This window comes from Sceloporus occidentalis, unplaced genomic scaffold, assembly GCF_023333645.1.
Source record: "Sceloporus occidentalis isolate IW3139 unplaced genomic scaffold, rSceOcc1.0.p SCAF_6, whole genome shotgun sequence".
Lineage (NCBI taxonomy): Eukaryota > Metazoa > Chordata > Lepidosauria > Squamata > Phrynosomatidae > Sceloporus > Sceloporus occidentalis.
Genome location: NW_028316986.1, coordinates 64,124,603 through 64,139,225, shown reverse-complemented (window position 1 = coordinate 64,139,225; position 14,623 = coordinate 64,124,603). Strand labels below are relative to the sequence as shown.

Genomic DNA, 14,623 nt, shown 5'->3' with positions numbered 1-14,623 from the left:
AATTTCTTTCCCAGGTGTTAGATGTTTTATGCTCTCTATGTGTATGTCATGGGGTAGCTGTGCGATCTAATCAACACTTGATCTGTGACAATCTTCTACCAGGAAGAGATCTTCTTCTCCAGACACAACTTGTCAACCATGTGAGCAGGTAAAAACTAAATATGTGCACATATTTACATGTACACATAGGCTGCAAACAGATGACCCCAAAGGTCCATGCTGTGACTGCAGTGACCACATGCGCCTGGTCTGGATTCAGGCTGCTGGCATGGTCCTGAACTGGGCCACCAGAAAGGAGAGGATTTTTCCACTCCTTTTTTGTCCTGGTCATGCAGGTTGGGGTGGGCTTGGGGCAGCTTCCGGCCACATTCAGAGAGTATGTTGTGCTAATGCCATGCCCCCAATGTGACCCAATGGCCTCCCTTTTGGCCTGTGTTTGAGGCCACAGATATACTTTCATAATCCCTGAAACAAGCGAAAAGGATTTTGCATAGACAAGCAACTACAATGGTTGTAATTTTGAAGGAAAAACATTGTTTATTTTTCTCCCCATGTCTGCTTTCTTTTGTAAAGGAAATGTAAAATAATAATAATAATAATAATAATAATAATAATAATAATAATTTTTATTTTTATCCCGCCTTTCCAATATATTTGACATGTATTTTTAGGTCTAATCTGCACTGAAGAGTTAATGCAGTTTGACCCTACTTTAACTGCCATGACTCAATGCTGTGGAATCCTGGCATTTATAGTTTGTTGTGACACCAGAGTTCTTTGACTAAGAAGGCTAAATATCAAAATTACAAATCCCAGAATTCCATAGCATTGAACCATGCAATTGAAGATGTGTCAAACTGCATTATTTCTTCAGTGCAGACTAGACCTTAGAAACAGTGACAGAAAGGGAACTGCAATTCCATGAAATGTACAACTGAATGAAATTGAAGTTTTAAAAGGTAGTAGTTAATTGGTATTTCCATATCTTTGTGTTAATGTACCTTGACTTGGTTGTTTTCTTGCCTTGATTATTCTTCCTTATTAGGTTAACTGTAGGATATAAATTAGAAAATATAATTAAAATAAAATAGTTATGAGGTCCAAGGATCAAAGGGTGGGATAAAAATATTAACAATTAAACCAATTGTATAATATATTGATTTTCTGATGCATTTAACTGTATGTTTTGCTTGTATTCAGTATGAGACCCAATATTTTCCTTGGAATCAGTGAAGGTTCTGCTCAGTACAGGAAATGGTATTATGAGCTAATGGTTGACCACATGGAGCCATTTACAACTGCAGAAGCTACTCACCTTCGTGTGGGCTGGGCTTCAACAGAAGGCTATTCACCTTATCCCGTGGGAGGAGAAGAGTGGGGAGGTAATGGTGTTGGTGATGACCTGTATTCCTATGGTTTTGATGGACTTCATCTATGGTCAGGTAAGACTAATAAAATATTCTAAGTTCTTTAAAACCTCAAACAAAAATGTTAGATATGGAATAATATTTAGGGGAAATGCCCATAATTTAGTTGTAGAACTCATACTTTGAAGTCTGAAGGTTTCAAATTTGGTTGTCAGGGTCTCAAGGTAGGAGGTATATATGCCTGGAACTCTGGAGAACTTCTGACATTTTGTATAGAAAATACTGACCAATGGACCAATAGGTCCAGTGGTCAATGGACAATTAGGAATCTTCCTACAATCTAGTCTTAGTTTCCTTGGTGCAGCTTTTGACTATCTGTATTTAATTTTTCTATAGTGTTGTCTTGAATTCTCTAAAGTAATTCTTCCTGCATAAGCCTCAGTGTTTCTTCTTGGCATATTTGTTTTTACACCATAGGCTGTGTAGCAAGATCTGTGAATTCCCCCAATCAGCATTTACTAAGGACGGATGATGTGATCAGCTGCTGCCTGGACCTTAGTACTCCGAGTATTTCATTCCGGATAAATGGGCAGCCAGTCCAGGGGATGTTTGAGAATTTCAACATAGATGGCCTTTTCTTTCCAGTTGTCAGTTTCTCTGCAGGAATAAAGTTAGTACTTGCATCCTAACATTTCAAGCAAATAAGTCAAATATTTATTTTACTTATTTTTCATTAATTTATTCTTGTTATTTCTACTATATTTGCTCACTCTTCTGTGAGGGCTATACTAGATGGATCACTGTACGTCGCTGATCAGATCTTTTGATATTTTCATTTATGTTTTATAAAAGCAGGTGTCCCTATAAAATGTGCATGTCTCTTTATGAAATGAGTGCAACTTTATCTGATGGGGCCATGGAACTCTGAGAATCATTGCATTTGTGCTAGTATTTTGTACTTATGTCAGCAGGGGAATAGGAGTTTGGGGTGGTAACTTATATTGACGAAGTGATGTTACAGAAAGGGTTAACACTTATATGATCACTGTCCCAGTTAGATTCAGTTCAGATTGTATCTTCACATCTATGGGTAATATCTTAAACTGTCCTCTGCATTCACTTTAAGAATGGAGAATGCAAATTCTTTAGAGAATGCTGAAGGTATACTTCCTCGTGTAATTTTCAACATTGTTACTTGATTTTTTAAATTAAAAAAAAAAATCAGCCCATCTACTGAATCTGGTTTTCAAAATTGATCTTATTAATCAATTAATTTTCTTGTTTCCCATAATTATCTGTCAAATAAGCAGAACAATCTATGAAAATATCTGGAAAAGGTCACCTTGAGTATAGCTCTGTTCTGCTAAAAGAGGCTCAGTTTAGGATATATATTTGCTTGCTTTTACTCTTTATAATGAGGGGGCTACACTCTAGAAGCTTTCACTGCCAAAGATTAAAATACTAAAGATGAGAGTAACATTTTCCCAAGTCAGCGTGGAGCAGGAGAAAGAACTCCAAAAAACCCCAGGGGCTCATTAAAGCTTACCTCAAAAGAAGGGCAAGCTTTAAAATCCCTTTAAATACTGTAACATTCTCCAGCTCAGACTGCAGAGGAGCAAAACAGACCAGTTAACTGATGGGTTTTTTTTTAAGAAAAGAAGAGAGAGGCTGCAGGAATCAAACCTGAAGGTGGGTTTAGGATGCCACATCCCTCAGGGTTGATGGGGAAGGATTCCCCTGCATAGTTTTCCTCATGAAGACTCTTATTTATCCTCCTGCTCAGTGTAATGTAGAAATATTAGACCTTTAGCTGCCTTAAGGAAAAATCTTCCTTATTGTCTGGGATAATTTCAGATATAATGTCATGTGTTCTTGAGATTCCTTGCACATCTCTGTTAAATGCATTTCAGGAAATATGTTTATACAGACCCCCACCCCCCCAAGTTCAAATCTAGAGTGCATCAAAATAGGCAAAGTGTAGCCAAGGGTCACATGTGGCCTTCAAGACTGTTTTTGGGGCCTTTCAACTCTCCTTGCCCTCTCCCCAAGTATGAATTGCTTCCCCTGGGATTCCCCAGAAAGGTAATTCACCATGTATATGTAGCCCATTTACACTATATAATTTGTTTTTTTAAAAAATCTTTATTCAAAACTAGAAATGGGTTTCTCTCCACTTTCAGGTTTCTCTGTCTCTCACACACATTTTAGTTATTTTAAAAGTCTCTGGAAGTATCCCAAAGGCAGAAAACTGGTCCCTGGACTCTCCATAGTTATGCATCCTTGACACACATTTATCTTCACAATAGCCTATAGTAGTGGTTCTTAAACTTTTATGTACCACTCACACCTTTTAGATATCTTTTGTTGCTGCAGACCTGATTAAAAACCATGATGATGATGATGATGATGATGATAACAATGCCTGAACACTGAACCATTAACAATTACACTGTCCATTAAAACTTCACTCAGAGGTGCTGAATGGGGAGGGAAGACCTTTCTCCAGCTTCTTCCCATCAGTTTGAGGTTGGAGCAGATTGATCAGCAATGCATAGGCCCAGCCAGCCAACAAACATTTGCCTTGGCTCCTGTCATGTGGCTGCTCTGCTGCAGGGGAAGGTGGACTGAGCAGCCTTCAAGCCTTCACAGACCCTCTTGTGAGGACATTGCAGCCCCCTGGCAGTCCGTCAACATATAGTAGACCAATGTTAATATTCCCTTATTACATATGAGATACTAAAATTAACTTTCCTAAGGATAGCACCCAGTTTCCTGAGGATAATTCTTGTTGACTGGGATTTGTTCTGTGGTTGTTCCAAGTCATAGAAAATTCAATTATCCCCTACTTAATTTCCAACTTCCACTCTAGCAGTGGTGACATCACTGAGGTTTTTTCAATTCTAATATTATCAAAAACTGAATAGAGTAAAGGATTCAACTCACTTAAGTGTGCACTTGGAAATGCATTTACTAAAACATAAGCTCTCTTGGACATGGTAGGACTTACCTCTAAGTAAATGTAGCAAATGGAAATCATACAAATCTTTAGATGTTGTTGAACTTCAGCTTCTAAGTCCTCACCATTAGCAATGCTGAGAGTTTAACAACTTCTTGAGGACTGCATGATTCCCACCTCTGTTAGAGAGATGCTTTATTTTCATGAGATATGAAACTAAGAATGTAATCAAAACAGCAGCTTTGGTAACTATGGAAGTACTAGAGGATAATTGGAACATTTTCTCTGGGGAAAAATGCTCCACATATTCAGTCCATGCAGATTATAAGACTGAAGGGTATGTTTTATCCATGATTAAACCTGCAGACATTGAATTCTTTAAATTGTTGTCTTATAGGGTACGCTTTTTACTTGGAGGCCGCCATGGCGAATTTAAATTCCTTCCACCTCCAGGTTATGCTCCTTGTTTTGAGGCCATTCTGCCAAAAGAGAAGTTGAAAGTGGAACATAGTAGAGAGTACAAAAAGGACCACAATGGCATGAGGGACCTGCTGGGTCCAAATATTTCTTTGTCACAAGCAGCTTTCACACCAGTACCTGTTGATACTAGTCAGGTAAACTTTTAAATTTTGTGTAATGCACGTTATTATGTAAGATGAATGCCTTTTGCCTCCAATTTTGTGTCACACTGTATTCATAAAAGTTTAGGTGGTTACTACCCTCTATCAGCATGCAGTTTGGAAGTAATATCCTTGCAGTTGTTGTAGTAGCTAGAAGTATTTAGTCAGTATTCCATATTCCAAGCATTTGCCAGATGTTGTAGTAAGTACAAAAATCATGATGTAACATGAATGATTTTGCCAAAGTGGTTTAAAGAAGAATCAGCATCTGGTTTGTAACTGGCAAACTTGTAAGATTTCTTCTTAAAGTAAGAATATTGCCTTGTGCTTGAAATCGTCAGTTGGTCAAATATCCCCCATGAATTTTCTTAATAATGAAATCTCTTCTTTATTTATCTATATTTTTCTTCATTTATGTGCAAAATGACAGAGGAAAAAAATCTCCCCATCACACAGATAACAATAACAACATTTTAAACAAATGGAAGAACTATGTAGTGTTCCAATAGTTTACATAATTCCTTCATTGCCAATGATTTCATCCTATTTGTCATCTTACATACAAATTACATTTTCTTGTTCTAGCAGAAAATGCTATTTCATAGTATGGTAGTAGTGATTATTTTTTATAATGTAAATAAATGAAATGTAAATGATATTCCAATAGAATTGATACATTTAACACAGACAAAAACAACTATAGTGATAACTAACATATGCCAACAAATATGGAAAGCAAAGCAGTGGCCAACAGATTGGAAATGAACAGTATACATCCCCATCCACAAAAAAGGAGATACAAAAGACTGTAGCAACTATAGGACCAAAGCATTAATTTCCCATGCAAACAAAATTATGCTCAAAATTCTGGAGTATAGGCTCCAGTCATATATTGGATAGAAATGCCAGAAGTGCAAGCAGGGTTCAGAAAAGGAAGAGTCACTAGAGAACAAATTGCAAATATATGATGGTTAATGGAGCAAACCAAGGAATCTCAGAAGAAAATCAGCATGTGCTTCATAGACTACAGCAAAACATACATAGATCATGGAAAGCTATGGAATGTGCTTAAAGACATGGGAGTGCCACTACTTTTGACAGTCCTGATGAGAAATCTGTACTTAGGACAAGATGCTATGGTTACAACAGAATGTGGAGGATCAGAATGGTTCTCTATTGGCAAACTGATCAGGCAAGGCTGCATCCCATCACCCTATCTGTTCAAAATATATGTAGAAAACATCATATGAAGAGCAGATTAGAAGAAGGAGGAGTGACCTGAAAAAAAAAAGGAATGGAGTAGCCTCATATGTTAAAAATAAAACAACTGCTGTAGAAAAATTAAACAATAATGAAGGAAGGTATGTTGGGGTTGAGGTTATGATAGAAGGTAGGAAGACTTTGGTAATTGGTATTTATGGCCCAACAGAAAGGAAAGCTAAATTCTATAAAAAATTATGCAAAGAGATAAAAGAATTGAAATTTGAAACACTTATATTAATGGGAGATTGGAACGGAGTAATAGACCCTAAGATAGATAGAATATCAACAAAGAAAATAACAGAAAAACAGGGCAAACTGCCAGAAACTTTTTTTGAAATGTTGGATACTTTCTCGCTATTAGATGTGTGGAGATACAGAAATGAAAAAACTAAAGATTATACTTTCTACTCAAACCCACATAATTCGGCATCCAGGATTGATATGTTCTTAATTTCAAGAGATTTGGCACAAGATGTAAAGGAGGTAAAAATTAAAGTTAACAAAAATTCGGACTATAATCAAATTTTTCTAGAATTAATGAAAAAGGAATTTGACTATAGATGGAGATTAGATGAATCACTCTTGAAGGATAAAAAAATAGAGAAGGAAATCAGACAACAGATCAATTTTTATTTTAAGGAAAATCTGGAAAAGGACACAAACATGAAAATTATATGGGACACAGCAAAGGCTGTGATAAGAGGACACTTGATGAAAAAAAAATCTGAAAGGAAAAAAAGGTCACAAGATGAGATAAGCGTTATTTCAGAAAAGATTCAGGAGAAAGAGAAAGAAAAACTCAGAAACCCACAGAATAAAAAAATTGATAAAGAAATAAAAAATTTAAATAATCAGTTAAATGTTAAAATGACAGACGAAATAACAAAAAAATTGAAATTTGCTAAACAAAGACAATTTGAATTTGGAAACAAAGCCGGCAAATTCTTGGCTTACAAAGTTAAAAAGATGAAAGAAGAAAGACAGATATTGAAATTAAGAGACAGTCAAAGAATTATCACAGAACAAGCTAAGATGAGAGAAATTTTTCATAAGTATTATAGTAATTTATATGAAAAAAAGATTAGGAAAAAAACTGAGCAGGATAGATTAAGCAAATATATTATGAGAGTGGAGAAAATTGGCATGGAAACAGACATTAGAGAAATGATAAATCAAAGAATCACGAAAGAAGAGATAAGTATGGCAATTAGGAGAGGGAAAAGAGACAGAGCTCCGGGCCCAGACGGATATACACTAAATTTCTACAAAATTTTCGAGGGTGAATTATTAGAACCATTAGAAAAAATATTCAATAATATCTTAACAGAAGGTATACCAGATTCATGGAGGGAGGCAAACATAACCTTAATACCAAAAGAAGGGAAAGAGCAGGACTGCCCACAAAATTTTAGGCCTATTTCTTTATTAAATACGGATTACAAAATTTTTACTAATATCTTAGCAGAAAGATTAAAAATTGTTTTGAGAAAATGGATAAAAGAGGATCAATGCGGTTTTTTACCAAATAGGCATATTAAACAAAACATAAGAATTATAATCGACTTAATTGAGTACTATGAGAAAAATCCAGGGAAAGAAGTAGCACTAATATTTCTTGATGCTGAAAAAGCTTTTGACAACTTAGATTGGGATTTCATGATAAGAATAATTAAAAAATTGGATATAGGACAGAATATGACGAAATGGATCGAAGAAATATATAAGGAACAAAAGGCTAGAATTATTGTAAATGGAATTAGAACTAAAGAATGTATAATAAATAGGGGAACTAGACAGCGATGCCCATTGTCACCATTATTATTTATCACATGTTTGGAAGTGTTATGTAACAAGATTAGAGAAGATAATTCGATAAAGGGATTTAAATTTAAGGGGAAAGAAATTAGACTAAGAGCTTATGCAGACGATGTGGTTCTAATAGTTGAAGAACCCATTGAAAATATCTCAAATGTATTTAAAATAGTAAATGAATTTGGCGAAAATGCAGGACTAAAAATTAATAAAGACAAATCAGCAATGATTACCTGTAATATGACAAAAAAGAGACAGGAGATATTATATGGGAAAACAGGGATAAAAATTCAACAAAAAGTTAAATACTTAGGGATTTATATAACAAAGAAAAATAGTGATCTGTTTGATAATAATTACAAAAAGAGTTGGCAGGATATAAAAAACAATTTGGAAAAATGAAATAAATTACAACTATCATTACTAGGAAGAATTGCTCTAATAAAAATGACTGTTTTACCAAAAATCCTATTTTTATTTCAAAATTTACCAATAATTCATAATGACGGGATCTTCACTACATGGGATAGGGATCTAAAAAGATTTGTGTGGGCGAGAGGAAAGCCAGAATCAATTGGACAATATTAACAGACAGCAAAGAAAGAGAAGGATTAGGGATGCCACATTTGAAATTATATTTTTATGCATGTTGCCAGGAATGGATAACAAAATGGGTGGAATTAAAGGATGAGCAATTATTAGATTTAGAGGGATTTAATCTAAGATACGGGTGGCACGCCTACATGTGGTGGAATAAAGTTGAACTAAACAGGGAATTCAAAGAGCATATTGTAAGGAAAGCATTATATAAAGTATGGATAAAATACAAGGAAAAATATTATACAAAGTTACCAGAGTGGGCTTCTCCTCATGAAGCAATATTAAAGAAGGGCAGAATTGAGGGAAGAGATTGGTTAAAATATAAAGATTATGTAAAGATAATAGAGGGAAAAATTACAATGAAATCTAGGGAAGAAATGCTAAAAGAGGGAATTAAAATAGATTGGTACTTATATTACCAATTAACGGAAAAATATAAAGCAGACAGAAAAAATGTTGGTATAACGTTAAAGAAAACAGAATTGGATGTAATATGGATGGATAAGGATAAGAAAAAAATAACAAATTTCTATAATCTAATTTTGAGGCTTGAATTGGAACAAGAACAAATTAAGCATTGTATGATTGTATGGGCATAGAACATAGGGAAGAACATACAGTACGAGGCGTGGAAAAGAGCTTGGGGACAGGATTTAAAATTTACATTGTGTATGGATTTAAAAGAAAATTTTTACAAAATGATGCACAGATGGTATATGACACCGAATAGATTAGCGAAAATATATAAAAATGATAAAGGAAAATGTTGGAAATGTGAACGAACTACGGGAAGTTTTTTTCACATGTGGTGGAGCTGTCCTCTGATTAAAAAATTCTGGAGAGAAGTACACAAGAAAATTGAAATAATTATACAATTGGAATTCCCTCTGGTTCCTGAGCTCTGTCTTTTAAACATAGTAGAAGATAAGGATTTAAGCTCGAAATTGAAACCATTATTATATTTAATCACTGCTGCCAGAATAACAATTGCCAAAGTCTGGAGAAACAAGGAAGTACCGAAAGTGGAGGATTGGTTAGGAAAGTGTCTAGAAATCATAGAAATGGATACCATAACTTTGAAATTAAAAGATGAAACGCGAGAAGGAGATAATTTAATTTGGTTGAGAATAAGAGAATTGTTTCAAAAGGGAAAGGTTAAATAAGGTAATAAGGAGAGAAGGGAAATCATGTTAGATATGTGATACCGTTGCTGTGTTAGAAATTTTGATATAGAGTCAATTATTGTATAAACTTAGGATTTAAGCAAAATAGAATGAAAGACGATGAGATAAGGAAGTAAGGATGATAGATTTTTGAGAAATAGAGAGTTTATAGCTAATAAATAAGCAGTAAGTGAAATAGAAAGTGAGGGGGTGGGGTGGGGGAGGGGAGGGTTAAGAAATATTGGAATATAGAATTTGGAATGTTTTGGTATTGCCCTTTTTATGTTGCAAATAATTTCAATAAAGATTATAAAAAAAAGAAGAAGGAGGAGTGACAACAGGAGTAGGGAACATTTAAGATAGGTGGATGGCAACATACTACTAGTGGAAAACACCATAGACTTGGAACAATTACTAAGAAAGATCAAGGAAGAAAGTTTAAAGGTAGGCTTACTGCTGAACATAAAGAGAACAAAATAATGACCATGGAGGATCTACAAGAATAATTATTGGTTCAAATATTGGTCAGAATGGAAACTGCAGTCAAGAAATCAGAAGAAGACTGAGATTGGGAAAGGCAGTTATGAAAGAACAGGACAAGATCATAAAATATAAAGATATAACTCTAAACACTAAAGTGAGTAGAGTCCTAGCCCCCCCCCCCTCCCCAATCACCATGTATGGATGTGAGAGCTGGACAGTAAAGAAGGCTGTCAGAAAGAAAATCAACTCATTTGAGATGTGGTGTGGGAGAAGTGTGGTGAGGATATCATGGACAATCAAAAAGACAAACAAACGAGTCTTTGAATAGATTAAATCATCACTGCCCTTGGAAGCCAAGATGAAAACTGAGGCTACCATACTTTGGCCACATCATGAGAAGGCATGGCTCACTAGAAAAGACAACAATGCTTGGGAGGATAGAAGGCAATAAAATAGAGGAAAACTGCATAACAAATGGATAGACTCAATCAGGAAGGCTACAGCCTGAATCTACAGGATCTTAGCAGAGCAGTTGAAGACAGGGGGTCATGGGCGTGTCTCATCCACAGGGTCACCATGAGTCAGGTCTGACACAAGGGCATTTAACAACAATAAATAAACACATTTTTAAAGAACCAAAGGAGCATCTTTTCTACTGCTGTAACTACCTCTGAATAGGTTTTTTAAAAAACTGAATTGTCTAACAGGAAAAGCATTTACACATATTGCTGTGTGTAAATCAAACTTGAGTATGCAGTTTGGTTCTTGCTGTACAAGTATTTGATTCCAGAGTTGACATGTATGAAATCACCATACGTTGTGGCATTTGCCTCAGATGCTGCTGCCGAATAACCACAGGAGACCGTGCTGGAGGAAAGGCCACAACTTTATTAAGCAAACCATTGGTAGGGTTGGCACAAAGCATGAGGTCAGGATCTGCGAAATTAAACAACCCCACGTTTGTCTGATTAACCACAACCTGGCACCCACCAGGCATTGGGATGACCTAGGGGCTAAGGAACACCGTATGACCGCATCTCTGCCATGTGTTCACATATTCGCTAAGCCCCTAGTCACCGGGAGGCGCTCTCACGTTATGGCCCCCGCAGTGGCCATACGCCTGCCCTATTCGCCCCCGGGTCCCGACTGACTCCCAAACCAGAGCTCCGTAGTCCTGGTACCACACCGTGCAGATCCTGGCCTATGCTGCCGCCCCAAAGTTGTGGCAAAAAACCCAAACCCAAGCAGTGGGTGGGTGGGAGAAGGCTCAGCTCCTCCTCCCTTCCTGCTTGGCTCCTAACCATCCGGAGCCAAGCGCTGACTGAGGGCCGGGGCTGGCAGCACAGCCTATATAGGCCTAAGCCCCACCCTCAGTACCACCTGACCAGGAGACTCCTCCTCCAGGGCAGCTGAACCAATCATCTGCCCTGGAGGACCGGAACTCCCGGTCACCGAGCCCAGCTCCCAGAGCGTCACAGGGCGGAAGGCCCTCCCTTTCGCCCCGCGCACCAATAGGGAGTTGGGGCAAGCCCCAGAGCACTCTGGGGCTTGTAGTCGTTCGCTGCGTCTAGCGGCAAAGCGGTCAGCCCGCCGAGTCGGGCAACTGCTTTTAATCTGGATGAGTAGAGCCTGGAGAAGAGAAAGTTAAGAGGTGATATGATAGCCTTGTTTAAATATTTGAAAGGATGTTATACTGAGGATGGAGCCAGCTTGTTTTCTGAAGCTCCAGAGAATAGGACCCGGAGCAATGGATTGAAACTACAGGAAAAGAGATTCCGTGTCAATATTAAGAAAAATTTTCTCACAGTAAGAGCTTTTTGACAGTGGAATACACTGCATAGGAGCATGGTGGAATCTCCTTCTTTGGAGGTTTTTAAACAGAGTCTGGATGGCCATCTGTCAGGAGTGCTTTGATTGTGTATTCCTGCATGGCAGAATGGGCTTGAACTTGATGGCCCTTCTGGTCTCTTCCAACTCTATGATTCTGTGATTCTATGACTTCTGTGAGGAATGTTGTGTATGAAAACATAGCATACCAGATGGCCCTAATGCTTGCTGGGTCTTATGTAGATGCTTAGGATGGTGTGTGACTTTACAAAGTTGGATGTACTCTGATGTTTTTGTGGTGTAAAATTTGATGCTGTTGGTAAGTGCTGTGTTCAGTGGGAAAACCATCCTAAGCTTTTTATTATGTCAGTTTAGGTTAATGTTGCAGGTCTTGCAATTCTATTTGGATTTTATTTTATTTTATTCAAGATCAAAAGAAGTCAATGTATATCTTTAAATAAAGAATCACTTAATTCTGGATTATTTCAGGGAGGTTTGGATATTTGGATTTTTTAAAAAATATATTTTTTCCAAAGGCTTTAACAAGTTGTTTCAACTGCTCCAAAGGATATTTACGGTATTATAATCAGCATAATACTTATTTTAAGAATTTTGCAGTGTAAACCTATCTATGCTAAATAAAAAAAGTAAGTCCCATTGAGTTAAGGATTAAAAATGAAATATACACACGATTTGGAGAAGGGATTTATTTTATTCTAGGGTATTGTTTTGTTGATTTATTTTTTCTTAATTGCTCTCTGGGTCATTTCACATGCCACCTTTCTATTTTTAGATTGTATTACCTCCACATCTGGAAAGAATTAGAGAAAAACTGGCTGAGAATATTCATGAACTTTGGGTTATGAATAAAATAGAGCTCGGATGGCAGTATGGCCCTGTATGTACCTTTTCAATTATTTTCTATTGTTTAAAATAGATTCCTTATCAATAATATATAATAGATATAAACCCATTATCTTTTCAATACAGTATATTTAAGTATATAATAGTAATATATAAATGTTTCCAATCATTTTATTAGATCTACTTCAGTTTTATAGTATCCTTCTGGGATCCATGTTTTGCTTGAAAATAAAGCTGTTCAGTTGCCTTTTAAAACACACATGCATGCATGCATGTGGACACATTTGTGCACACACAAATAAATAAATTAGTTAATAGAATGGGAAATACTTCCTAAAGCTCAGAAATTAAACAGCATTTGTGATTTTACAGACCAGTTTTTCCCCATGAGTATATCACATTGAAACAACAACAACAACATATTAAAGCAGCCCTAATATAATATCAGGGCTGGATCATAGGTGGCAGATAAGGAACTAGGAGGGAGGGAGACACAAATCCAATGATAGAAACATTATTTACTTGATTATTTTTGCTGAAACACATGGTTATCTGGCCTCCTATGCACTGAATATTAACATATTGCATAGATATTACTCTTTTTAAAAGTGAAATTCTACTTGTTTTCAATAGAGTTGACTATACTGAGCTAGATATTCATTTCTTGCAGGTTAGGGATGACAACAAGCGACAGCATCCTTGTCTGGTGGAGTTTGCAAAGCTGCCAGAACAGGAACGAAATTATAACCTGCAAATGTCATTAGAAACACTGAAGTAAGTTTGTAACACATTTAAGCTAATCACAAGTTTTGCCTTGTTATTGGGTGGAATATGTTGCTTTGGAGTGTAGTGGAGTCTTCTTTGGAGGTTTTAAAATTGGATTTTATTGTTGGATGGCCATTTGTCAGGAGTGTCTTGATTACATATTCCTGCATGGCAGGGGGTTGGACTGGATGGCCCTTGTGGTCTCCTCCAATTCTATGATTCTGTTATTTTATTATTCTAAGTTCAGGAATCAAACTTATTTGAATGAGGCTTTTTGGGCTGTAAAGCAGCATTGGACAATAGGGAACTACCATTTTTCCACACTGTCTGGCCAACTTTCTTTTTGTGAGTTTTAGGGAACCCAGCCAATTGGAGGGCTGGATGTCATCAAGCGGTGGGACTTTGCCAGGATGGTAGACTTCACTCCTGTTCACTGGGGTTGAATAAATATAATGTCCTGCCACCATTCCTCTAAGGTCTACCTTCTCTTTTGCAGCATGTGCTGTTTGCGCACTTGGGTGCCCATGTGTCATAATGGTGAACCCCATGTGGGCACGGCAATATGGCACACAGGTACTGATAGTAGGGCTGGGCGCGTGTGGACACCCAGCCCTACCAAGCCCCAATTTTGGCCCCAGGCCGGCGCAAAGCACCAGTCTGTACAGGGTCTTTAGTCTCCTCATGACCCTACCATGTACACTTCTTTGTTTGACAAGAAAGAACAGTTTATGTTACTGCTTACAACTTAATTTGAATGCATGAGTCTTTAAACAATCTATGAAATTTGCCATATATATATGTAAGGTTAAAAAGTACCTATCAGTTAGGTAGGTTGAATTAATTTGTATATTATGCCTGTCTTCTAGTAATCTCTTCTGACAACTTGTGCTGATGATCTTTTTG

The 14,623-nt window shown here is 36.8% G+C and overlaps 1 protein-coding gene across 1 annotated transcript in view; it reads left to right on the top strand.

Moving 5' to 3' along the window:
- The window catches only part of RYR2 (ryanodine receptor 2), a 421,553-nt gene that overhangs the window by 191,022 nt on the left and 215,908 nt on the right, over nt 1-14,623 (top strand). The window contains exons 19-24 of the mRNA XM_089529854.1: nt 15-148; nt 1,201-1,442; nt 1,845-2,037; nt 4,721-4,937; nt 12,885-12,989; nt 13,626-13,729. Of these exons, the coding sequence (XP_089385980.1) occupies nt 15-148; nt 1,201-1,442; nt 1,845-2,037; nt 4,721-4,937; nt 12,885-12,989; nt 13,626-13,729 (995 nt within the window). The remainder of the gene's footprint in view (nt 1-14; nt 149-1,200; nt 1,443-1,844; nt 2,038-4,720; nt 4,938-12,884; nt 12,990-13,625; nt 13,730-14,623) is intronic.